Source organism: Manis javanica, chromosome 8, assembly GCF_040802235.1.
Source record: "Manis javanica isolate MJ-LG chromosome 8, MJ_LKY, whole genome shotgun sequence".
NCBI lineage: Eukaryota > Metazoa > Chordata > Mammalia > Pholidota > Manidae > Manis > Manis javanica.
In genome coordinates, this window is record NC_133163.1 from 12,330,575 (window position 1) to 12,357,757 (window position 27,183).

At 35.8% G+C, this 27,183-nt stretch overlaps 1 protein-coding gene and 1 pseudogene across 4 annotated transcripts in view; one reads left to right on the forward strand and one right to left on the reverse strand.

The window, feature by feature from the left end:
• CATSPERB (cation channel sperm associated auxiliary subunit beta) overlaps positions 1-27,183 on the forward strand; it is a 119,111-nt gene that overhangs the window by 10,146 nt on the left and 81,782 nt on the right. For all 4 annotated transcript variants that reach the window (XR_012133716.1, XM_073241967.1, XM_073241965.1 and 1 more), the window contains 5 exons: positions 4,583-4,671; positions 6,621-6,761; positions 9,713-9,773; positions 19,867-19,962; positions 21,859-22,002. Coding sequence is in view for 3 of the 4 variants with exons in the window: in XM_073241967.1 (XP_073098068.1) it covers positions 4,583-4,671; positions 6,621-6,761; positions 9,713-9,773; positions 19,867-19,962; positions 21,859-22,002 (531 nt within the window). In the remaining variant the exon portion in view is untranslated. The remainder of the gene's footprint in view (positions 1-4,582; positions 4,672-6,620; positions 6,762-9,712; positions 9,774-19,866; positions 19,963-21,858; positions 22,003-27,183) is intronic.
• On the reverse strand, positions 18,114-19,401 carry LOC108398077 (pyruvate dehydrogenase (acetyl-transferring) kinase isozyme 3, mitochondrial pseudogene; annotated as a pseudogene).

Genomic DNA, 27,183 nt, shown 5'->3' on the forward strand with positions numbered 1-27,183 from the left:
TCTCCCTTTGTATAGATTATTTAGATTTTATATCATCTTGGACTGGATCTACTAGAACAAAGTAGATACTCAATAAGAAAATTGTTGACTGAATAATGGAAAGGTGGATTCAGGCCATCTTCTGTTCAAAGGTGTGTTGCAAAATTGCTTGAGTTCTGGGATGATCCAGTGCCAGTTCCTATATCCTATATTCCTATATTCTACTAGAGAATATATGACACATGCATGGATAAAATCTAAGATTGAAAAGTCACAGGCAAAGTTATGAGATTTCAGAGGAGGGAGAGTTTACTTTCACCTGGAGTGGGAGGTGTCAAGGAAGGCTTTGTACAAAAGATAGTCAACTTTGCTATTAAAAAAGTGGGTGATATTTGCCTATGCATGCATGGGGAAGTGTATTCTGCAAAGACAATATCAAGATAAGTGGTGAATAAAGTCATGGAGGTAGGAAACCATATAATGTGAGGGGAGCAGTAAATAGTTCAGTTTGACTAGAATCAAGGGATAGAAGTAAAATATTTTGGAAAGATAGGAAACTGGCTCATATCAAGGAGGTACTTGACAGCTAGGCTTAAAATTTGGGCTTTACTCTATATTCATTGGGAAACCATTTAAAATGACTGGGTAGGGGAGTACCATACCATAATTATGGTTTAGGAAGATCAATATGGCAGAATTATGTAAAATGAATTGTGATAGGGAGAAATGGGAAGTAAGGAGAATCACAGTAGTTTACATCATATCTTCAGTCATGAAGTTAACTTTTTTGGTCATGTATCAGCAAAAATATGTGGAGCTTACTTCTCCAATATTTGCGTATTTATTTTAAAATTATGTACTTGTACCTCTGTACTAATATATTGTACACCTTAGAAACCTATATAAAATTAAAAGCAGGTGAGAAAAGATTAAATAATATTTTAAAATTATTATAAAGTGTACTTATTAATATCACAAAACTCCTTGCTCTAATTAAAAAAATTTTTTTACCAGTTTTAAGATCTTGACTGGGAACAATGTGATTTGAATATATGTTTTAAAATCTTGGAATGAAACTTTATAGGTTTGGATATCTGGTTCTAATTAAATTTGTTTTGATATTTGACTTTAATTGACTTAAAGTAAAAAATGAACTTCACAAATTTATGTGTATCTAAATGGAGTGAGTGCATGTTGGCTTAACCAAGTAATCCTGATACTCATCTTTCAATCCCATCTATCAACTTTGTAAAGATATCTGTTGAAAAAATTTTAATAAATTTCCATCTTTCTGTATGTCAATCAATTTTTTTCATTTTAAACAAATGATTTCCAACTTCATTGAAATTCTTCATTTGAAAGATTTAAATCAAGTAAAAAATCTGTTTTCAAGTTTTTAAAGGGTGATATGACAGTTTTTATAGGTGATGTATTTATCAGATTTCTGACAACAGATTCACATAATAATGGAAACATTTCCTACTGCCTATATCCTCTCTGGATCCACCAATTATGTAACATTGACTTTCAATCTCTGAGCACTTGTCTGGGTCCTTCAGAGCCTCCTTCCTTCCATTACATTACCAGGAATCTCTTACCTACAGTTCTAACAAGGGAAAAAGCTTCTCGTATCCCAAGCGATCATTGAGTTCTTCATCAGAAATTTGATAATTGATTCTTTCATCTTAAAAATCCATCTGTGCTTTGAAATTCTTTCTGATGAGATCCAGATGCCATTCAGAGAGACCTTTGAGGATAGGATCCTAGATGACTTGATGTTAGTTATTTCTCACAAGTAGCCCACAGGAAGCATTTGTATGTCTCTTGCCCCAGAAAATTTGGGCTGTGCAGGACTCCCAACATAGCTACCTCCTTCCCATCAAACCATCTCCCATCCTCTCCACAAAATCATTTCTTGCCTTTTTCCAAGCAGGAGTATAAGTTTACACCCCAAATTAGAGAAATACATGTTACACTGTTGAGTGGTTCTGTCAAAGCCTCTTTTCTCAGACTCAAGATAAGGAGAAGGAAGGAATAAAGGATTATGGGAAGATGGCAGCAATCTGTCTCCCACCTAGACAAGAATTGAACTGGAAGAATATGTCTGATGTAACTATATTTGAACTTTGAAATCTATTGACGGCTTACAACTTCCAGGGGAAGGGGCAGTAAACTGCATTAATTTTAGTCATTATCAACTTGTAACACAGTAGAATTTACCCATCAACTGCCCTCCCCCTGTGGTGGGCAGCTGTGCATGTGTTCTTGGAGCAGAAGCACATGGCTGTGGAAGCTAGGATGGACAAAAAGGATCCTGTCTTCCAGGCATCAGGAATCTGCACTTTGATCGCTAGTTGCTGCTTCTGATCACAGAGGTGAGCCAAAGAGGAAGGCTGCCATTGTTGTCAATTTCCCCAACAACTTCAGGTTGTTGCAAGCCCCTCTCCCTCTGCTGAAGTGATTTTTCAGGGGACTTAAAGGGCCAGTGCCCTTTCTTCCCATTCATTTTCCCCTTTTGGGAACCAGACATTAAAAACTAGGACATTCAAAAACAACTCTATATAGGGTAAACTTGAAAGTGACCACACATGCCCAGGGAAAGACACAGGCTCACAAAAGATTTTAGGAGACCCTAAGTTTATACCTTGGGCTGATCCTCAGCCTAAAAATAGCCTACAGCAATCAAAAAATAACAAAAAAAAAGTAAACCCTGGGAAATGGAAGAATCTGATTTCCTGAGTTACCACGCTATTAGATTCAAGTGTCCAGTTTTCAACAACAAAAAAACCCATAAGGCATACAAATAAACAGGAAAGTATAGCCCATACAAAGGAAACAATAAACAGAAAATGTCCCTGAAAAAGATCTGGTGGCAGTCCTGGTAGACAACCATCTTTCTTAAAAATAACTATAGGAAGGTGTGGAGAAGGTCAAGAAAATAATGTATGAATAAAATTGAAATATCAATAAAGAGAAAGAAAACCTAAAAAGAAACCGAAAAGGACTGCAGGAGCTGAAAAGTACAGTAACTGGAAAATTCATGAGAGATTCAAAGACAGATTTGAGTAGGCAAACTAAAGAATGGGTGAACTTGAAGATAGAACAATGTAAATTATCAAGTATGAGGAGTAGAAAGAAAAAGGATTGAAGAGTAAGAGACCTGTGGGACACCATCAAGTATGGGGGTAACAGAAGGAGAAGAGAGAGAGAAAGGGACAGAGATAATATTTGAAGAAATAATGGCTGAAAACTTCCCAAATTTGATGGAAGACATGAATATAAATATCTAATAAGCTCAATGAATTCCACGTAAGATGAATTTGGAGACTAACACTGAAACACATTATAATCAGGCTTTCAAAAAAAACAAAGAGAGAATCTTGAAAGCAGCAGGGGAGAAGTGAGTCATCCAAGCGTGAGGAAGAAATTAAAACATTTCCAGATAAAAGTTGAAGGAGTTTATGACCACTAGACCTGCTCTGCAAAAAATGCTCAAGGGAGTTCTGCAAGGTGAATGAAAGGACACTGACAGTAGCTTGAAGCCATATGGAGAAGTAAAGATCTCAACAAAGGTAAATACATGAGCAGTTATAAAATACTAGTAGTATTTTAATGATGGATTTAGGAAACTAACACATTAAAAAAAAACTAATGTAAAAGCTAGTATTACCTAATCTTATTTCTACATAATTTTAAAAATTTATGCATTTAAAATAACTATTAGTTTACGTTTGGGGGCACACAATGTATAAATATGTAATTTTGTAACATCAACAACTAAAAGGAATAGGGACAGAGCTGTAAAGGAGCACAGTTTTCATATGTTCTTGGAGTTAAGCAGCTGTATATTCAAATGAGAACATTTACCTTTAGGATGTTAAATGTAATGCCCACAGAAAAATTAGCTGTAGAATATACACAAAAGAAAATTAGAAAGGAATTTAAATGTTTCACGACAAAAAAAAATCAACTAAATACAAAAGAAGGTAGTAATGCAGGAAATGAGGGGGTAAAAGTTGAAGGCATATAGACAACTAACAGGAAAATGGCAGCAGTAAGTCTCTCCTTATCAGTAATTACTTTAATTGTAATTAAACTCTCCAGTCAAAAATGAAGATTGGCAGAATAAATAACAACACATGATCCAACTCTGTGCTGTCCACAAGAGATTCATTTATACCAAGATAGGAAGGGATCTTCCTCACAGTCTCCCTGTTTGAAAGAGGAGTCACCTTCGTATCAGTAGCTCTCTATTAAAACACAAATTCTCTCTCCAGTCTCCAACTCCTGTTCTTTTTATATGTCTGCCATGGTTGAGGGGTTTGAGTCAAGAACTGGCAACCTTTGAAAAATCTCATCATGGCCTAGCATGTGGCACGTTTTATTTTAGTGTTCAGTCAGACCTTCCTTTTTAGTGTCCTGATACTGTATCTTTAAAATGAAAAATGGTGGAAATTTGAATCTTCTCTGGAGTAATGTGAATGTAAAATATACAATTATAATTTTTATTCTTTAAAAATATTTTCTGGTTTTGAAAATATTTCTTTTAGTGGAAATTCTTCTGTCGGTGGCCTAAAATATATATATTTTTTGTATTATCTAGGTGGTAAGGAGAAACACTTTGGTTGTGCTAGCCAAGGATTCCCCCAAAATAATGAAATAATAAAGTTGTATCGTTCCTCAGACGACTTGGTAAGGACCACTGATAGCATATGGTGCGACCCCTCACATTACTTTTAACTCCATGTGTAAAACCAGTAGCGCTGCACTTTTCAGATACCTTCTACTATGTTCAGACTTCTATATAAATAATAACCCTTTCTCTCCTTTCTATTCCATTCCACTTGAATCAGGTAAAAATATCTCATTAGTTATTGAACAGCCTGGGTGATTTCGCTTTGTTTTTTAAAAAAACTTTCCTTTTTAAAAGTTTGGCTGCAATGATCCTCATTTTTTTTTTTTATGGGTATGATTTAGCCTTTTGAAGTTTGACAGATGTAGTCTATTAGAGAAAAAGAGTTACCTCACATGGCCTTGAGAAAGAATCTTTCCCTTTTATAACAAGTACCACATTGCAGTTGTCATTCTGGGTAAGGAATGATTTGATTCTTTTGATTCAAATAATGGCTTTAAACACACACACACAGACACACATACCCCCAAAATTAAATAAAATGTACAGTTAAGATTGCCATGCAGCAAATGCTAACAAAAACATGTTTATAAGAAATGCACAGATTGTCTAAAAATCTATGATAAATATAATAAAAACAAAGAAAAGCACCCTATGCGGACAAAAGCATTTATCCCAAAGTCTGCTTTGACTCAATTCCCAGTTGCTTCTTGATATGCCAAACATATATTTATTTTTTTATTTACAACTTGTTTAAAGTGTATTCCCTTTGAATAAAAAAATTTGGTTTTTAGAAATTGAATTTTGGAAATTTTCCATGGATAAAGAGTGGGCTTTAGAGGAAGAGAGACCTACAAAGCTGGCATCAGTGGTTGGTCCTGCCATGTACGGTCTGTGTGCCCTGGAGCAGGTTACTGAACCATTCTGATCTTCAGTTTTGTCTTCTAAAAAAGGGAATCATAACGTACTTTTGGATAGTTGTGATGTAATAGTTCCAGAAGCAGTATTAGTAGAAATAATAGCTAACATTTTTAAAGTGTTTATGTGTGCCAGGATTTTTTAGTGTTTTCTGTTGATTATGACATTTATTGTGTAAGATAAGTACTGTAGAGGAATACTGAACCTATTCTTTTAGATTCAGTGCTGGGGCCTGTAAAATAAGCTGACAAAAGACAAATTAACAAGGGGAAAAAACAGTTCATTTACACATGCAAAGTGTATACTCCTGGGAGAATTCAGTGATGAATAACTTAAAGGGGTGGTTAGTTTTTATGTGCCATACTGACAAAGGGCAGTAAATCGTAGAGAAATGACAAGACAAAGGAAAACGGGTTTGGGTTCATCTTCTTTCTAATTCTCACCAAAATGTAGGTTCCAAAAGGGCAGGAATTTTTGTCTGTTTTGTTCACTTCTGTTTCCCCCAGCACCTATAAACTGCCTGATTCATAGTAAGATCTTGGTAAATATTTTTGGAATGCATATGTTTTTATAATTAGGGAAACTGAAACTCAGGTAACTTGCCCAAACTCATTTAACTAGTAGGTGAACTAAATGAGATAAAGCTCTTAATTGGTTTTTAGTAAAATCTACCATTTGTGATTGCTACATTTTCATATACCTCCTCAAAATTGGGGATCCAATAGAATGCAATAAAATGACTTTTGCTTTATACATTTTATTTATTTTTTATTTAGACACAAAATAATGATTTTAATAAAATAGGAATTTCTACCTGTGGCACATGTGGCTTTGATGCTAGGTTTATTGAATGTAACAGCTTTATGACCATTTCTATGAGAGAAAAGATTATTATAAAGATGAATTGAAGACTATTAGGTCTGAGTTCTGAAAGAGTACTTTTCAAAATAGTTTTTTTTCCCTCGTTTAGACTGGAGTTACTAAAGATAAGTCTTTTGAAGCATCTCCTTTTTAAAGATTTCTCCTCACTTTTAAGTTAATGTATGCTTCTCTCCATCAAATTGTCATTTTTTTTCCTTCTTTCCTAAAGAAAATCCAGTGTTTTTTACATCATGAAGGTGAGCTTACTTCAAAGGAATTTCTAAGTGTGTTCACATCAAGAGGCCTCGCTCCCAGTTTGAGAATCATAAACAGTACATATACTGGTGTCTTCCAGTTTAATTTGACCTTGGTAATTACATTTTACTTTATTCTTATTTTGTAAATACATTTAAAAATTATAAAAATTACATTTGCTTTTATTCTGAAGCATACTCTTCCTTATAGGATGTGTTTTTAGAAAATAGCAGTTCCAGTACTATTGCATCTATAAATGTTTTAAACCCAACAATATAGTGTTATGCTTTTTGCTTTAAACAGTCATATTTTTTAATTAAGAAAAGATAAAATACATATTTTTTATTACCTACATATTTACTATTTCCGCTGCTCTTCATTCTTTTCTGTAGATAGAAGTTGCCATGGGATGTTATATTCCTTCAGCTTGAATAACTTCTTTTAGCATTTCTTACAGTGCAAGTCTGCTGGCAATGAATTCTCCGGGAGCTTTTTTCCCCTTGAAAATGTCTTTATTTCACCTTCATTTTTTGGGGTAAAAACTTTATTAAGATAATTTACAAAGCATATACTTCACCGGCTTAAAGTGTACAACTAAATGGTTTTTAGTCTATTCATAGTGTGTGCAGCCATCACTACTATCTAATTTTAGAACATTTTCATCACCCCAAAAAGGAAGCCTGTACCCATTAACAGTCACTTCTTAGCTCATCCTCTACTCCCCCACCTTAAGCAACCACTTATCTACTTTCTGTCTCTGTAGATTTGCTTATTCATGTAAACATTTCATGTAAATGAAATCACATACTGTATAGTCTTTTGTGACTGGCTTCTTTCAGTTAGCATAATGTGCTTGAGGTTCAGGTGTCAGTACTTCATTTCTTTTTATTGTCAAGAAATATTCCATTGTTAGCAGTACCACATTTTGTGTATTGGTTCATCAGTTTGATGTACATTTGGAGTTTCCATTTTTTGGCTATTATGAATAATGCTGTTATGAACATTCTTGTACAACTTTTTGTGTGGAAATAAGGTTTTTATTTCTCTTGGGTATATCTAGAAAATGGAATTGCTAGGTCATATGGTAACTCTATGTTGAACTTTTTGAGGAACTGTCAGACTGTTTTTCCAAAGTGGTGGTACTATTTCCACCAGTAGCATATTAGGGTTCAAATTTCTCCACATCCTCACTGACACTTGTTATTGTCTGTCTTTGTTGTTATAACCATCCCAGTGGGTGTGAAGGCCTACCTCATTATGGTTTTGATTTGCATTTTCCTAATAATGAATGATGTTGGGAATCATTTGAATATTTTCTATGTGGAGTTATCTCTTTAGATTCTTTGCCCATTTTTAATTGGGTTGTCTTTTTATTATTGAGTTATGAAAGTACTTTATATATTCTTAATAAAGTCGTTATCAGATATTTGATTCCAAATATTTTCCCCACTCTGTCATTGTCTTTTCACTTTCTTGATAGTGTCCTTTGATAAACCATAGTTTTTTAATGAAGTTTAATGTATCTATTTTTTTGTTGTTACTTGTTCTTTTGATGTCATATGTAGGAAACCATTGCCTAGTTCAAGGTCACAGATATTTACCACTGTTTTTTCTAAGAGGTTCAAAGTTTTACCTTTTACATTTAGGTCTTTGATTCATTTTTATTTCATTTTTGTGTGTGGTGTGAGGTAGGGGTCCAAATTCATCGTTTGGCATGTGGATATGGAGCTGTCCTAGTACCATTTTGTTGATGACATTATTCTTTCTCTATTGAATTGTTTTGCCAGTTTTGTGCAAATCAACTGACTATAAATGTGAGGGCACATTTCTGGATTCTCAATTCTATAGCATTGACCTACACATCTATCCTTATGCCAGTATCTTGTTGTCTTGTCACTGTTGCTTTGTGGTAAGGTTTGCCATCGAGAAGCATGAGTCCTCCAATTTTGTTATTTGATTGTTTTTCTGTTAGCCTAGCCTCCATATGAATATTGCTAGTTTCCATGTGATTGTAGGAGATGTTTGTCAGTTTTTACAAAGAATCCAGCTGGAATTCTGATAGGAATTGTACTGAGTCTGTAGATCTGTGTGGGGGGTATTGCCATTTCAATAACGTTAGCTCTTCCAATACATGAATATGAGGTGTCTTTCCATTTAGTTAGATTTTCTTTAATTTCAATAACATTTTGTAGTTTTCAGATACTATTTTATACTTCTTTTGTTAAATTTATTCCTAATATTTTATTCTTTTTAATACTATGTAAAGGGAATTGCTTTCTTAATCTCATTTCCAGATTACTCTTTGCAAGAATATAGAAATACAATTAATTTTTATATATTGATATTGTATCTCATTTATGAATTCTAATAGGTTTTTAGTAATCACTTTAATTTTTGAACAATAGTTTTGCCAAATATAGAATTTCTGGTTAACTTCGTTTCTTTTCAGAATTTTGCGTATTTCATTCTGCATTTTGAATATGTTGACACCATTGTTTCTGAATGAGAAATCAGCTGTTAATTTTATTATTGTCCCCTATATGTAATGTGTCATTTTCCTTTGATGCTTTTAATATTTTCTCTTTGTCGCCTCTGTACTTGTGTTGTTCAAGCATTTGGGAAGAGTTTATATTTACCTCTTAGATTACTATTCTTGCAGTCCCTTGCTCCTGAGATTTTCCTTTCAAATTCCCCCAATTCTCTGTCAACAGCAGCCTCTGTTCTCTGACACATCAAGCCACTAATGCTTCAGCTTTGTACTACCTGAGCTCGGTGTATGGCATCCCACTTTGTGACTATATTATATGCAACTGATGAACATTTTAGTTATTTCCAATCTTCTTCTATTACAAATAATGATGAAAAATATCCTTGAACACATTTATGTCACACGTAAGTGAGTAAAATGTAGGATAATATTCCTGAGTGAAATTACTGGGTAGAGTGTGTATGCATTGGATATTTTTGTTTAATTTTCTTTTTTAAATGATAGGATAGAATATGCCAAAATAAGTGTTGCTATTAACAATGTAAAAATGCTGTTTTCTGATGTCTTCTTTATTCAAGTTCAGAGATCAGATTTACTGGTTGATTGATATTCCCAGAGAAAACATTACAAAAAATACAGGTAAGAGTGATCTGAATTGATTCTTTTACTTATAGGCCTGGATTGCCAAATTTAGCAAATACAAAACATTTATTATGTTAAAAAATTATTTGGTATCCCATGTAAATATCTCATGTAGTATTTGGGATATACCTATTAAAATTATTTGTGGTTCATCTGAAATTCAAATTTAACAGGGGTTTCTGTATTTTATCTGGCAATTGTATTATACATAGAGTGTTCTGATATGCATGGCATTTATATTATTCTTTATTTCAAGTTATCTCTTTTCTACAATTTGAAATTTGTAGTATGAGAAATTCAGGTACCAATGAACTTTACTGAAATGGAATTGTTCATCTTAAAATGTTATAAGCTATAATATGGAATGCATTATTTTACTTATAATCTACTGTTAAATATTATGTGACAGCCTAACTTTATGCTAATACAAATACCCAAATAGAAAGAGGAGGAAAGTCAAATTCCAGCAGTTGTGAGTACTGAGCTAGTAGACTGAGCTAGTAGATCTTCAGGCATGAGATGCATTCCCATAGCTTAAAAAAGATGGGAGGCGTTTTTATTTTAATATGGTAGGTGAAGGAAACAGAAACCAACTTGACTTCACTTAAGGAAAAAGAAGTTTGTTTCTATCACTGAACCCAAACATAAAATGCAGCTAGGTAATAGGAAGGAATTAGAAGAAACAGAAAAGCATGAAGAACCCAGAGAATATTTTCATTCTGTTTCTTCATGACATTTTCTGTTAAACTTCATTTATTTTATTTTTTTGTAGACTAAGCTGCCTCACTGCAGTCATATATATATGTATATTTCCTAGGGGAGAGCCCAGTTGCAAACTCACAGGGGAGTATCTTCATTTGGCCTAGTGTTGATCCAGTATCCACTTTTGTGTCAATCAAATGTGGCAGGTGATGGGAGAATCAGACAGGCCAATCCCTCTAGGTATGGGAGTAAGTAAAGGCCGTATGAAATTGTGTGTCCTATAGAGTAAAGAGTGGACAGAAGTTGAGAATAAGGAAGAAATGATAGAAAAGACTATATAAGGGAATATCAAAGATAAAAGTCTGCAAAGGAAGCCCCAGTGTTGTAACATCTGATATAGATTATATCACTCTCTTCATCTTCTATTCATCTCAGTTTTTCAAGTTAATCTAATGGGAGATTTTGGTGATATTTTTCAAAAAATTCATTCTGAAAATTGCATTCCTTTTCAGAAATCTTACTTCTCCTCAATATAACGATGAATTTTTCTAGCTACTTGGCATAATATTGACATTAGTTTGATAGATGAAGAAGTGAAGATAACTTGTTATTTTAAGTTCTTCTATTTTTCTATTTATAAACTTTAATTTCAGAAATGCAATGATTCTAAGGTCACACAGGCAGGAATAAAGGTGATCTGAGAACTTAAGTATTTTATGGAAAGTGATCAAATGAGCTCTGGCTATCCAGACACAACTCCCTGGAGTACATAAAAAGAAATATATTTGAGCTTGTAATGTAATAGGAGAGGATGGTCTAATATTAGTAATATGCTAGAAATCAGGAAAAAATGTTGAGGGGAAATATTTGCTCATTCAGTTTCCTTCTTAATCATATCTTACTAATTTTCATGTCATGAATTTGAATATTATGTGTATGTAAAATCTTGGGAAGGGTAATTTAGGTAACATCAACAACAAAGGTAACCAAAGAGTCATCATAGTAGTAGTGAGAACCAGCAGGTAGCATTTATTGAATTTGTATTATATTTCAGTACCACTCTAAACACTTTGCCTATATTAACTATTTATTCCTCAGTATGTGGTAGGTACTAATTTTATCTCCATTTTAAAATGACTTAACTGAGGCTCATGGAGCTATGTGGAGATCTAGTGATAGCTGGAAAGTGTTGAAGGCAGTTTCAAAGTTTGAACTGCATAAAACTACTTAAAGTAAAAAAGAGTCCCTCTTCAATATATACTTTGTAATTGTTCTTTTTTCATTTTAAAATAGGTATAATTTACATTTGGTATAATATACCCTTGTTAGTGTGCACTTCTGTAAGTTTTCACAAATGTATACAATTGTGTTAATCACCATGATCAAGCTATAGAACAGCTCCATCACCCAGTGAAATTACCCCACCTATAGTCAGCCTCTCCCAGTCTCCACCAAGGATGTGATTTCTGTTCCTAGTTTTGCCCATTCTAGAGTCATATAAATGGAATCATGGAACATGTAACCTTTTGAGTCTGGCTTCTTTTACTTAGAAAGATTCATTTGAGATTCATCTATGTTGTAGTTTCTTCCATTTTCTTACTGGGTAGTATTCTATATGGATGTACCATTGTTAATTTTGTTGACAGGCATTTAGATTTTTCATTTTTGGGAAATTATGAATAAATCTGCTAAAAGCATTCTCAAATATGGTTCATGTGAACATAAATTTCAATTGCACTTGGCTAATACCAAGTAGTAGGACTACTGTGTTATATGGTTAGCGTAAGTTTATAAGAAATGGTCAAATTGTTTTCCATAGTAACTGTATCATTTTACATTCTCACTACCAGATATCTGGACCCATGCCAACACTTAGTATATATATATAAGTGTGTGTATGTATATATGTAAAATATGCTTTATTTTTAAAAGTATGTGTGTGTGTATATACATATTTATATATATATATATATATATATCACTCCTTTTTAAAAAATCTAACTTAAATCTCATCAGTATTATGATGGATTGTTCTAGCTACTTGGATTAATACTGACATTAGTGGTGTATAGTGGCATTTAATGGTTTTAATTTGCATGTTCCTTAGTAGTAGCGTTTAGTGCGCTATGGGTGGCTTTTAGAATATCAGCAGTCTGGGTGTCAAGATCTATGCCACGAGACTTGGGCAAGGCTAGAGGGTGATACTCTAGGGGAGGGTATATTTCCTTGATAATTTCTTCAATTTTCTTTTGAACTTGGGTTTCCCTTACTTTGTCTGTTGGTCCACCACCATCAGATATGTGAATCGGAGCTTGCGGTGGCCAGCAAATCGCCTTGCCAATTTGGCCATGGCAGGAGGCTTGTGCATATTTAGAATGTCCTCGGGGGAAAAGGCTGAGACGGGAACCTTTTCAGGGCCAAAGGTCCGATAAAAATCTTGAAGGGCATCACCAACTCTTTTCCACTGTTTGTGATCAATAGTGCCCTCTAGGGGAAACCAGGGACAAGTCTCATGGATAAAAGTAAAAAAATACCTAAGGTCTTTTCTTTTAACCCTAATTCCTCGTGTCCTGAGGGACTCCTTGAGTCCAGTAAGGAAGACTTCATGGGAGTTCAGAGAGTTGCCCATCACTATGGCCGCAACCCTTGCACTGTAAAAATTTGAAACTTTTCCTCCAATGTAGCCGCAACTACATCAATGTCCTGAAACACTGGAGCCACTCTCGTCAGCTCTGACGAGCCCTTGTTTACGTAGGACAGTCGGCAGGTACAATCCGCCTGCTCGGACCCTCTAGGGCAGGGACTCTGGAGTCGGAGTCCCCTGGGTATGCCTTCGAGGTGGACGACCTTTAGCCCAAAGTAAACACAAGGTTTTCAGAGAGGAACGGCCAGTGAACAAAACAAGGAATAAATCGCGGCAGCAAACTGGAGGAAAGTGATAAGATCAAATGGACTGCTGAACACCCAAGAGGTTGTCTGGAATCTTGCTTGGGGAATTCGTCTACTCACCTCTCAAGGATCTGTATTACGGACGGGTGAGCCGCAGTGATCCTTCTCCATGCAGAGTCGACATCAGGTCAATACCCGTGCGGTGACTCAAATGAATGCTAATGACATTGAGCATCTTTTTTTGTGTGCTTATTTGCCATCTGGTGAATTACCTATCAAATCCTTTGCAAGTTCATTAAATATTCTGGATACAAGTCCCTTATCAAATATATGATTTGCAAATATTTTCTCATAGTCTATGGCTTATATTTTTCATCTCTTAAGAATGTCTCTTGAAGATCAGAGTTTTTTATTCAGATATAATCTAATTTATCAGTTTTTGTTTTATGGATTATACTTTTGACATCAGAGCTAAGAAATCTTTGCCCAACCTAGATTCACAAAGATTTTGCCCTATATTTACTTCTGGCAGTTTACTGTTCTACATTTTGTATTTAGGTCTATATCTCAATTTGACATAATTTTGGTATATTATATGGACTGAGATTAATTTTTTTGGAATATGGATATCCAGTCATTCCAGATATCCACTATTGTTGTAAAAGCATTATCTCCATTTGTTGCTATTTCTGGTTTCTCTCTCTTTTCGCCAATATCACACTGTCTTGATTAGTCTAGCTTTATAAATAATAGGCTTATAATAAGTAATGTTAATCCTTCAATTTTGATATTCTTTTTCAAAATTGTTTTGGTTAATATATACTTTTTTGCCCTTCCATGTAAATTTTAGATTCAACTTGTTTAATTGTACAAGAAAATCCTCCCATGATTTTCTTATTTGGATTGCATTAAACCTATGGTTTTGAGAGAATCAACATCTTAATGATATTTCGTTTTCCAATCCATAAACACAGTACATCTCTCCATTTATTTATATCTTTTTAAATTTATTTCATAAGAATTTTATGTTTTCAGCATAAAGATATTGTGCATATTTAAAAATAGTTTATGCCCATGTATTTCATGTTTTGGTGTTATTGTAAGTGGTTATTTTAAATATTTTAATTTCCAATTGCTCATTGCTAATAAGGAGAAATATGATTGATTTTTGTAGATTGACCTTATATCCTTGCACCCCTGTTAAATTCACTTACTGCATCTAGTTTCCTTTTGTATATTCTTTGGGATTTTCTACATGAATAAATCACCCATCTAGACCTAGGGATAATTTTACTTGTTCCTTTCCAATATGTATTTATTTTATTTATTTTCCTTTCCTTATTGTACTGGTAGGACCCCCAGTACATTAATGTTGAATAGGAATGGTAAAAGAGGACATCTCAGCTTGTTTCCAATTTTAGGGGGATAAAAATCCAAACTTTCATTATTAGATATGTAATTGTAGGTATTTTATAGATGTCCTTTATCACGTTAAGGAAGTTTCCTTCTATTCCCAGTTTACTGAGTTTTTATCATGAATTGGTCTTGAATTTTGTTCAATGCTCTTTCTGCAACTATTGAGATGAATATAAGGATTTTCTTCTTTAGTGTGTTGATATGGTGAATTTCACTGTTTCATTTTTGAACTAGCCTTGGCAATCCTAGGATAAGCAATTCTCGATTATGATGTGTTATCCTTTTTATATATTGTTGGAGTCATTTGGCAAGTAGGTTCTTGAGGTGATCAATCTGGAGCTTCATTATCTTTTAATGTATCTTGTTTTGGTATCTAGTAATGCTGTCATTATAAAATGAGTTGCTTGGCTCTTGCGGATGCTGCTGATAAATGCCAGGGTGGTGCTCAAATGTAAGCTGGGAGAGCAGACAACCAGGGCTTTGAGGAGTCAGGCAGCCCAGCACAGGTGATAACACCCAGGAGATCTTACTGAGCCTTGGATACTATCAAATCTTCATCACCCTGGAGAGCATCTTCATGATGTCCTGTTGGATTGGGCTGTTTGGCTCTTGAGCTCCAGAACCAGGAACACACCTGCCCAGATGCCCAGTCTCTGTTTCTCCATTCTTAAAGACTTCAAAGAAATATTTTTAACAGGGATATTGGTGACCTTTCCAGAAAGCCCAAGCTTGTGGTGGGTGGAAAAATGTTTACCACGATGCATACAGTTTCCCAGCCATGATGTTCTTTTCTTTTCAAAGATATTTTCATGTTGGTGTCTGAATTGAAATGCTGTCTAAGGAATTTCAGGAGGATTTTTATGAGGGGTTGTGATAACATTGCATTCCTCACAGATTTTTTAAAAAAACATGTCTAGATTGTTTTATCTTGTTGGAATCCTTCTAACACCAAGCTTTCACTAGAAACCTGTTTCTGAATATTTCTTCATTTGTTTTTAAGAGCCATCCTTTTGGTTCACACTACACAGATTTTTTTTTATTGTTTTTAATCTAGGGATCTGAGGAGAAAAGTTGGCTTATAAATTTGATACCACCTCTTTATTGGGCAGTGTTATGAATAACAAACAAGTTCATTGGTGCTGAATCTGACAGCAGCGCTGGGACCAGCAAGGGGCCTTGTGTCCAAATTCCTTCCCAGTCTGGGTACGTTTTGCTGGCAGCTTGGGGCAGCTTAGGCAAAGTCATCCTCAGGACTTTGAGGGTGAATTATTATAGATTCCCACAGAACACAGGTGCAAAACAGTTGGCAGGGGCAGATGAGAGTGTGTTGAGAAATTTTGCCTTGCCTTAAATCCCTCTGTTAAATAAAGTAACTTTTGGGGCTACTAATTGTACAATTGCTAGAATGATGTAGTGATATTGTGACTGAGTTTTTAAAGCTTGGGTTTCTGGGTCCATTTTTCAAGTGCCTGATTTCAAGACTGAAAAACAATAAACCTCTTTCTAGGAAATGGGAAATTTTGCACAGAAGCTTCTTTGAAAGGGAGTCCTGATTTAATTGTCAAATGAAATGCAGGTAGTTGCTGCCCAGAATCCCACAGTGGTTTGACTTGTTGTGGTTTTTGAAATCCCAACTTGTACAAAACTGGTCGAAAGAAAAAGTAAGTATGCAGGCTTTTAGAACTAAACAGCTTTGAAAACAAAACTTATTTCTAAAAAGGGAAATGAATACAGTGAGTTGGAAATTCCTTCTGATATTATGGAAGAGTTTTTGTAGAATGGCTATCATCTTTTCATTAAATGTTTGGTGGGATTCTCCAGGACATTGAAAATATTTGGGCCTATAGTTTTCTTTGTGGGAAGGATTTTAAGGACAAATTCAATTTTCTTAATAGATATGTTAGTATTCAAATTTTCAGTTTTTTTCTTAAATGAGCTTTGGTAGTTGTATCTTTTTAGGACTTATCCATTTCATCAAAACTGTCAAATTTATGACATAACGTTGTTTGTGGTACTCTCTTATTATCCTTAGAGTATCTCTAGAAGATGCAGTGATGTCCCCTACTTTATCCTTAATGTGAATTATTTGTATCTTTTTTCCTTCTTGATTAATCTGGCAGAGGTTCATCATTTTTATTGATTCTAAGTATCTTTTGATTTCATTGATTGTGAACTTTTCTTGTTCTTCATTTCATTGGTTTCTACTCTTTATCTTCTTCTGCTTGCCTTGGGTTTCATTTGCTTTTTGTTTTGTTTTTTCTAGTTTCTTAAATTGGACACCTGTAGATTAGGGGTTGGCTAACTACAGTTTGCAGGCCAAATATGGCCTGCTGCCTGTTTCTATAAATAAAGTTTCATTGGAACAGAGCCATATGCATTTATTTATGTGTTTCCTATGCCTGTATGGGGAAAATTAAAGTTCCTATGGCCAGGATCCTCACCTAAAACTAAACTACTTGATGATGTAATTGGCCTACTGCCAGGCTACCGCTTCCACACCGGTAGGCAATAAGCTATTATTGACTGAGTCACTATATAAAGAGCTCTGCCCAGTGCTCTGGGAGGGGCAGAGACGAGAGAGGATGACAGACCTGCAGGCTGTTGGATGCACACGGAATTCTAGTGCTTGACCTATCGCCAGGAGAACAAGCTGGATAATAAACTCTTTTAGCCCAAGGACGTTCCATTGTTATTCCTTGGTCTCACTGAGTCTATAGTGCACTTGCCTGGGGCTGAAACCCATTGGCAAGACAGACGGCTTTTGTACTACCATGGCAGAGTGTTGTGATAGAGACCATAAGGCCCACAAAGTGCAAAATACTTGCTATTTGACTCCTTATAAGTAAGGCCTTTATGCTCTTTCAATCCCTGCTTCAGATAATTGATTTGAGATCTCTTTCTTTTCAAATATACTTTACTGTATGTATTTCTCTCTAATACATAAAGGGAGGAAGCACCCTGGGACTGAACTCTCAAGAAAGACTTAGCTGATGTCTTTAACATCCACATGCCTCAGGCCATAATTGGTGATTTGGGACAAACAATGGTATGTGGGCACAAAGAGCAATAGTGGGTATCGGAAGAAGGTCAGAATCCTGTGCAGATGGTAGACGCTAAAATCTCTAATAATGAAATGGAAGGTATGAAGATACAAGAGCTGTAGGGAGACCCTGTGTTCTTCTGTGTCAGGCACTAACCACACTACAGCAAGGTAGGATGAAAAATGACTCAAGTTACTAGTTTAACTGAAGAGCTGGAGTAACTACAGGAAGGACTCATGGAAAACATCCAGATTGTATAGAGAAAATAAACATTCAATCACTGGAGTAACTATGGTGCTATTTTTCAGAGAGGGACACCATCACCTTGATCACTTATCAAATGGATACATCATCTTCACACAAAATAACAAGAGTTTTAATAGCCAGATGGCCCTCTTTTCTATAACTTCATGCAGTTCTATTGCTGTTCTCACTGAGTTTTTGAATAGTAGGTGAAAATAGGTGGGAGGACACATTAAACTATCTGCATAGATTTGTTTTGGTCTTTGTCACTGAACTCTTCGACTTCCAGCTCTGGACCTACCAGTTAGCACTGTTCACACAGGCTCTTGGCTGTTTCATACACATCTTTTACTACATTGGCCACATTACAGATGGGATTAATACTTCTTAGGTGTTTAGGGTGAGCAGGATTAGTATCACTACCAAACAAAAGTGTGCGCTGATTAACAAGCATGTGGCAAGAGATGCAATTGGTATAAAACCAATCCAGAAAATGCTGGATGTTACTGTTAATGAAAGGATTAATCCCATACTTTTTTTCTTATACTCAATCACTCCATATATCATTATAGGAACTACATCATTGTTTCTATTTCTGACTCTAATCACTTGTAGAAAGTTATCCAAGACTTGTGGATCTGCAGGGATCTTACTTCATGTTTTAAAAGTTAAAGAAACTTAAGCATATATCAATTTTTAACCAAGTGGCATTGAGGGCCAGTTAAATAATCCATCAGAAAATTGAATCCTCTTATTGTGTGAGCAGGAATTACATTCCTTTTGTAGAAACATATATGATGTTTTCTCACATCATTATCCTTCCCAAAGTCCAAAAATTGCTTGATAGAAAGTAGTGACAGCAAGAAGCACAAATAATACTTGATCTACTTGGGCACCAGCTACTTCATCAGCCACTGGAAGAGCCGTATCATCCCTGGAGTGGTGCACTTAGATGCCTGGGTGGACATGAGGGTCTGTGCAGTGGAGTCATTTGGGTAGACATGTTCTTTATGAATGCACCCTGGTTTTAGCCTCAGACTCAGCCTTGGCCTATGAGTGCCATCATCACAGCAGCTCCCAGGCTGAGTTCACCACCCAGGGCTCCCAGGGCCGCACCCATCCCTTTATTTTAACTCATCTATGCCTTTGTATGTAAAGTGGGTTTCTTATAGATAACATATAGTTCAGTCTTGATTTTTACATCTATTCTGGAAATCCGTCTTTTAATTGGTGTTATTAGACCATTAACATTTAATGCAATAACTGATACAGTTGTATTCAATCTACCATCAAGTTGGTTTCTATTGTTTACATCTCTCATTGTTCCACTTTCCTTTTTCTGCCTTCAATTCATATTATTTTTTTATGATTCCATTTTATCTCCACTATTGGCTCATTAATTATACTTAAAAATTTTTTAGTATTGTCCCTAGTGTTCATACTATACACTTTAATTAATCACAGTCTACTTTCAAATAATAGTATACCACTTTGTATGAAGTGTGGCAATTTTCTTTTTACCATTCCACAATAGCTCTTGGAGAAAAATTATTATCTGGATTCATAAATATTAAAAAAATACTGTCTGGATTCATGGCTGTGGTATTAAGACCGTTTCTTTTTTTCCCCCCTTATTTTATCATCAAAATGTTTATAGGAAAAACATGGAAACCTTATATATAAATGTGACCAAAATAATTGGGAAATGAAAGGTAGTCATTGTTGGTAGTGTTCACATAGCCTTAAATTTCATTGACATGGTGTAAAAAAATAGTTGATTGTTTGCCTTTTGGTTTCAGATATTGCAGCTGTAGAAGAATGGTTAGTAAGAATCACTTTACAACAGGGATTCGATATTTATACTACTGAAGGAACACTATTGGATAGTATTCGAGGTAAATGCTAATAGATAAAATGGAATTTATAATATTCTTTCCACATACCTTATAACCTACCATATGCCAGACCCTATGCTAAGTGCTGGAGGTAAAAAATAAGAGACAATCATGACCCTTGAGGTGTTTTAAGCAGCAGTGTATTATTCTGATTTATGCTTTAAAAAAAAATGATCACTTTGGCTGCAGTGTAGAGAACTGACTCTGGGGGAAGGATGGCAGTAATGGAATAAAGGAAACTGATTGGCAGCTGTTGCCATAGTCCACTCAGGAGATGGTCTGGAGTACCTGGGCTGTGGAATTGGGTGGAGATGATAAGTAAGAGTCTTCAGAATATGTTTTGGAAGTAAAGCTGATAATGACTTCTTGGTGGGCCTGGGATGAGGGAGAGACATCAAGAATCCAGATTTCTTACTTGAACTTACCAGATTTCTTACTTGATTGGATTGTATCATTTGCTAAAATGTTGAAGATGCAGTGGCAATCAAGGCTTAGGGCTAGAGTTACAGTTACAAATGTTTATATACTACTAACTCTAAAGAAAGGTTTAAAAATAACATCCCTACTGCCTAATCTCCAATCCACACCCCAGACCACTCCACTAAAACCACTCTTACTCACAATCACCAATCGCCTTCATATTGGTCACTTTTCTGTGTCCTTCTTAGTTTCTCAGTAGCAGTCCAGACTTTTAATCACTCCCTCATTATTAAAATGTTTAAAATACAATATCTGATTAAGGAGCTTGTACATAAGAGGTGTTTTCAATTTAATGCAGTCATGTTCCAGAAGTGAGCTCAGATCTCCCTGTGCTCTAAAATCTAGGTATTAATTGCCTACACACACATGCTATACCCTGGAAAGTCAGCCGCTTGTTCCAAATCCTTTGAATTTCAGGGTGAATTGGTATGCTGATAAATTGTGTCTGTTTCCCTTCTTGACCATCCCTGTGCTATCCTATGTCAACCCAGATGGAATCTTACCCCCATTTCTTGCTTTGCACAAAGTAGAAAATATCACCTAAAGTCTTTGGTTTTGTAGCAGATTTTATTGAAAATTTGGGGAGGTGAAGGAAATTTACATTACAGAAATATAAACAGTTAAAGAATTGATCATTAGAGATCTCTGTTCTTAAAAGCCCTTTAACTATTTTTTGAAATTCAGATGGTATGATTCTGTCAAATTGTCCTGGCTTACTTTTTGTACTCTCTTCTCATTTTTTCAGAAGAAAAAAAAATCCCCCCCCTTTTTTTTTGTCATTAAAACTTGACTCCATCCAACTTCAACTCTTTGCTTATCCAAAACTAGATTGTTGAGTGGAAGGGTTGAAGTTGTCACACCTCTGACTGGTTTTTCCTGTTATTCCCAGCCCCTCTTTTTTGCATCATTCAGAAATTCCTCTAAGCATCTCTGCTGCTAATCATAACTTTCCCTGTTCTCTGCCTTTCCAGATTTACTCCTTTTTGTATCTCTATTGCTGTTTCAGTGGGACTGGGGGAAGAGAACAAAAAGTGAATTGTGGGCTCTTGAAGCATAAATTGTTCTCTAAATTGTAAATGTGCATATCCTGTGATCGAACGATTCCCTTTCTAGAGATAGATCCTGCAGCCACTTATATTTTCCAAAGATGGCCCAGGGATTATCTCCCATCCCACGCCCTCTTCCACAGTGTGACTTTGCTAGGCCCCCTGCAGAGGCAATTAGACTTTATTCCTCCTACTCTGGAAAATACTCTTGGCCTGATTTTAACAGATGCAGAATGAGGTAATACACCCACCTTTTTGACAGTGGAATAGTTCCTTCGCATAGTTCCTTTAAAGCCTTTAAAGGAAAGCAGCGATGTTTCATTTTCAAGAATGCTGCCACAGTTTAAACACCTGAACTTGATTTTCACAGAACCTATTCTTCAGTGGAAGCTTGGGACTGTGATGACAAAAAACAGTGTCAGTAGATTATATCCACATGTGGTAGATCTCAAAGTGACAAAATGCCCCTGTGCCAGTGATGTAGCATTGCTTGGCTTCAATGCAGCATATGATGGTAAGTTCATAGCCTCATTGAAAATTGAAGGTGTCATACAAGTTAATGCATGGAAATAATGGAGTAAAAATGTTTCCTTAAAATACCTAAGAATTTACTCTTTGTCACTTCACCTTGTCAACTTGCAAATGTGATATACCATTTTTTCTGTGACTTTTGGCTATGTTAATAGTGACTTCAGTGTCTCTTTTAATTTTTTTCTCTGCATCCATTAATATGTTAATTTCTACCAGAGATTATTATCTGTATAATAGATATTATTCTAAGGTATCACAACATTATTTTATTATGTATGCATTTTTCCATTACTACTATATATAATATTTTAATACACCCTTACACATTTTAACTGCTAACCATATTATTCTAGTTGTTTTTCCTAGGTCATTGATGAACTCCTAGACCCCAAATACTATGAATATAAAGAAAAAAAAGAATTAAAAGATAAGAAACAAAATTTCATTACCCATAGATAATATGTATATTTATAAAAAATCCAAAATAATTAACAAACTATCAGAATATGGGAGGGCTACAAAGTTGAGGGATATAATAACTATATATATATATATATATATATATATACCACTCCATCAAAGACCAATTAAAGATTATAACTTTAAAAATTCTATTGAGAAAGTAAGAAACACCAAAAGGAATAAACCAAAAAAATAGGTTGCAAGGCCTGTTGTGCAGAAATTATAAAAGTTTAATGGAGGTCATAAAAAAGACTAAAACAAATAATATATTTTATGTTAATGAACAGGAAGTTCTAGAATTATAAAGATGTTAATTCTCCCAAAATCTATCAATAAATTTGATACAATACCAAGAAAAATCCCAACAGCATTTTATGTGTCTGTAGAAATTGGCAAGCCAATCTCAGAATTCATAGGGGAGATTGAAACTACATGAAGAACAAATATTTTAAAGAAGAATAAAAAGAACAAAAACTTGTCCTACCATGACTTATTTTAAATAAATGGATTCAAACACTGTGCATTCATGTAAGGATAAACAAAAAGGCTTGCCCCGAATCTCTTTGAATTCCTAATGCCTTATAGTCCTTTTGTTATCTCACGGTTTGAGCACCTGCCTCTGCTGAATTTTTCTAAAAATTGTGTCTCTTTCCCCTCTGTCAGCCAGAAGAAACTGAGCTCCTTTTCTGGCTTTGTTCTGTGGATGCCAGGCTAGTAGCTCCCTCTCCTCCCCTCTCTCCAAACCTGCCTTACCTCCAGGAGCCACAGGAGAAGAGCCCCCTCAACTCCTTGTGCCCATTCTGCCACCCACTGAAAGTTACAGGAGGGCAGGCGAATCTCAAAAACTTGGGACCTCACTCCGCAGACTGCCTCATCGTCTTGACAAAAGAAATAGCTTTGGCAGCCTGTTTTTTGTAGATAAAACAATCTTTTCTCCAGCTGTCCACCACTGTACTGAAGCAACAGTTCCCACAGTATCAAGCCACATGGAGCTGAATGGTGGGAACAGGTATCTAGGAGCCCAGGTGCCCACCTTCCCCATCTGTGGTGCTCCTAACACACCCATCATGCCCCTCCTCCCAGTTTTTTAAAATTAAGGTATCATTGATACACAATCACATGAACAACATTATGGTTACTAGATTCCCCCAATTATCAAGTGCCCACCACATAGCCCATTACAGCCACTGTCCATCAGCGTAGTAAGATGCTGTACAGTCACCACTTGTCTTCTCTGTGCTATATTCCATGTGCCCCCCTACATTATGTGTGCTAATCATAATGCCCCTTAATCCCCTTATCCCTCCCTTCCCACCCACCCTCCCCAGTCTGTTGCCCTTTAGTAACTGTTAGTCTATTCTTGGGTTTTCTGATTCTGCTGCTGTTTTGTTCCTTCAGTCTTTCCTTGTTCCTATACTCCACAGATGAGTGAAATAATTTGGCACTTGTCTTTCTCTGCCTGGCTTATTTCATTGAGCATAATACCCTCTAGCTCCATCCGTATTGTTGCAAATGGTAGGATTTGTTTTCTTATTATGGCTAAATAGTATTTCATTGTGTATATGTACCAATCTTCTTTATCTATTCATTTACTGATGGACACTTAGGTTGCTTCCAATTCTTGGCTATTGTAAATAGTGCTGCAATAAACAGGGGTGCATCTGTCTTTCTCAAATTGGGCTGCTGCATTCTTAGGGTAAATTCCTAGAAGTGGGATTCCTGGGTCAAATGGTATTTCTATTTTGAGCTTTTTGAGGAACCTCTATACTGCTTTCCACAATGGTTGAACTAATTTACATTCCCACCAGCAATGTAGGGGGGTTCCCCTTACTCCACAACCTCACCAACATTTGTTGTTGTTTGTCTTTTCGATGATGGCGGTCCTTACTGGTGTGAGGTGATATCTCATTGTGGTTTTAATTTGCATTTCTCTGATGATTAGCGATGTGGAGCATCTTTTCATGTGCCTGTTGGCCATCTGAATTTCTTCTTTGGAGAACTGTTTGTTCAGATCCTCTGCCCATTTTTTAATTGGATTATTTGCTTTTTGTTTGTCGAGCTGTGTGAGGTCTTTATATATTTTGGATGTCAACCCTTTATCGGAGCTGTCATTTATGAATATATTCTCCCATATTGTAGAATGCCTTTTGTTCTATTGGTGGTGTCCTTTGCTGTACAGAAGCTTTTCAGGTTAATATAGTCCCACTTATTCAGTTTTGCTTTTGTTTTCCTTGCCCAGGGAGATATGTTCATGAAGAAGTCGCTCATGTTTATGTCCAAGAAAATTTTGACTATCTTTTTTTCTAAGAGTTTTATGATTTCATGACTTACATTCAGGTCTTTGATCCAGTTTGAATTTACTTTTGTGTATGGGTTAGACAATGATTCAGTTTCATTCTGTTGCATGTAGCTGTCCAGTTTTGCCAACACCAGTTGTTGAAGAAGCTGTCGTTTCCCCATTTTATGTCCATGGCTCCTTAATCATATATTAATTGAACATATATGTTTGGGTTAATGTCTGGACTCTCTATTCTGTTCCACTGGTCTGTGGGTCTGTTCTTGTACCAGTACCAAGTTGTCTTGTTCACTGTGGCTTTGTAGTAGAGCTTGAAGTTGGGAAGTGAGATCCCCCCTGCTTTATTCTTCCTTCTCAGGATTGCTTTGGCTATTCAGAATCTTTTGTGGTTCCACATGAGTTTTAGGACTATTTGTTCTGGTTGGTTGAAGAATGCTGTTGGTATTTTGATAGGAATTGCATTGAATCTGTAGATTACTTTAGGCAGGATGGCCATTTTGACAATATTAATTCTTCCTAGCCAAGAGCATGGGATGAGTTTCCATTTGTTAGTGTCCTCTTCAGTTTCTCTTAAGAATGTCTTGTAGTTTTCAGGGTATAGGTCTTTCACTTCCTTGGTTAGGTTTATTCCTAGGTATTTCATTCTTTTTGATGCAGTTGTGAATGGAATTGTTTTCCTTATTTCTCTTTCTGCTTGTTCATCGTTAGTGTATAGGAATGCAATAGATTTCTGTATATTAATTTTGTATCCTGCTACTTTGCTGAATTCAGATATTAGTTCTAGTCATTTTGTAGTGGATTCTTTATGGTTTTTTATGTACAATACCATGTCATCTGCAAACAGTGACAGTTTGACTTCTCCCTTACCAATCTGCATGCCTTTTATTTCTTTGTGTTGTCTGATTGCCATGGCTAAGACCTCCAGTACTATGGTGAATAAAAGTGTGGAGAGTGGAAATCCTTGTGTGTGTTCCTGTTCTTACAGGAAAGCTTTCAGCTTTTCACTGTTAGGTGTGATGTTGGCTGTGGGTTTATCATACTTGCCCTGTACTATATACCCATTTTGTTGAGAGTTTTTATCATGAATTGGTGTTGAATTTTGTCAAATGCTTTTTCAGCATCTATGGAGATGATCATGTGATTTTTGTCCTTCTTTTTATTACTATAGTGGATGATGTTTATAGATTTTTGAATGTTGTACCATCCTTGCATCCCTGGGATGAATCCCATTTGTTCATGATGTTTGATCCTCTTGGTAAATTTTTGAAATCAGTTTGCTAGTATTTTGTTGAGTACTTTTGCATCTGTGTTCTTCAGGGATATTGGTCTGTAATTTTCTTTTTTTGTGGGGTTTTTGCCTTGTTTTGGTATTAGAGTGATGCTGACTTCATAGAATGAGTTTGGAAGTATTCCCTCCTCTTCTATTTTTTGGAAAACCTTAAGGAGAATGGGTATTATGTCTTCTCTAAATGTCTGATAAAATTCAGCAGTGAAGCCATCTGGTGTGGGGATTTTATTCTTAGGCAGTTTTTTGATTACCAATTCAATTTCATTGCCCTCTCCTCCCAGTTTTATCAGTCACCAGCAGAAACCTCAGCTTCCCGGGTCACTTACAGTTCTATTCTATCCCACACATTGTCTGTACTTGCTTTAATTTGACCCAGTGATTGGAATTTGTGATCTGTCATCAGCAAACTCCCCATATAGCTAGTCTTTTCTCTTAATGGCCCCTTAGCTTTCTTGCCATGAAAAGTAACCTGGCCTTTATCAGTTAACATTCTTTCCCCTGCAGCCCTTTCACATGTCCCGTGTCTCAGGGCCAAGGGCAGAGGGCTCATCCTTGATTCTTAAGGCTACCTCTTAATTATTACTGTCTTCTCCTTCAAAACTTCCAGTTCCTTTAAACTCAGACTTTACCTCCCTCTAATTCACCTTGGTTCCTAGCATATGGTGACCTTCTCGTCACTCACATTCACTCATTGGTGAGCTTAGCCTCTGGACCCCTGCCAACTCCCCACCTATTTTTTGTCACCATTTTCAGTGACTTTGCCATACATTTGGATGACCCACATCATACTCACCTTCAAGGCCTTCTTTCCTTCAATGATCTTTCCCCCATCTTACTTCTGTTGTCATATTCTGAACCTTGTTGTCTCTAATAATGGTACTATCTCCAAAATGTGCACTGTAAGCATCTCACATTGTGTACTATCTCCTCTTTCTGTCTACTCTAGTACTCACAGTCCAAGATGTCTTTGATTTCACTGAAACCTCAGTAGTGTCCTTACCACCTTTTTTCACTACCTAACATCCTCTTTCCCCCTTTCTTCATCATAATTTGCATAGTCCATCCTTGTAAATTCTTCTGAAACGTCCTCACCCTCCTCCATTTTCCTTACGTGCACA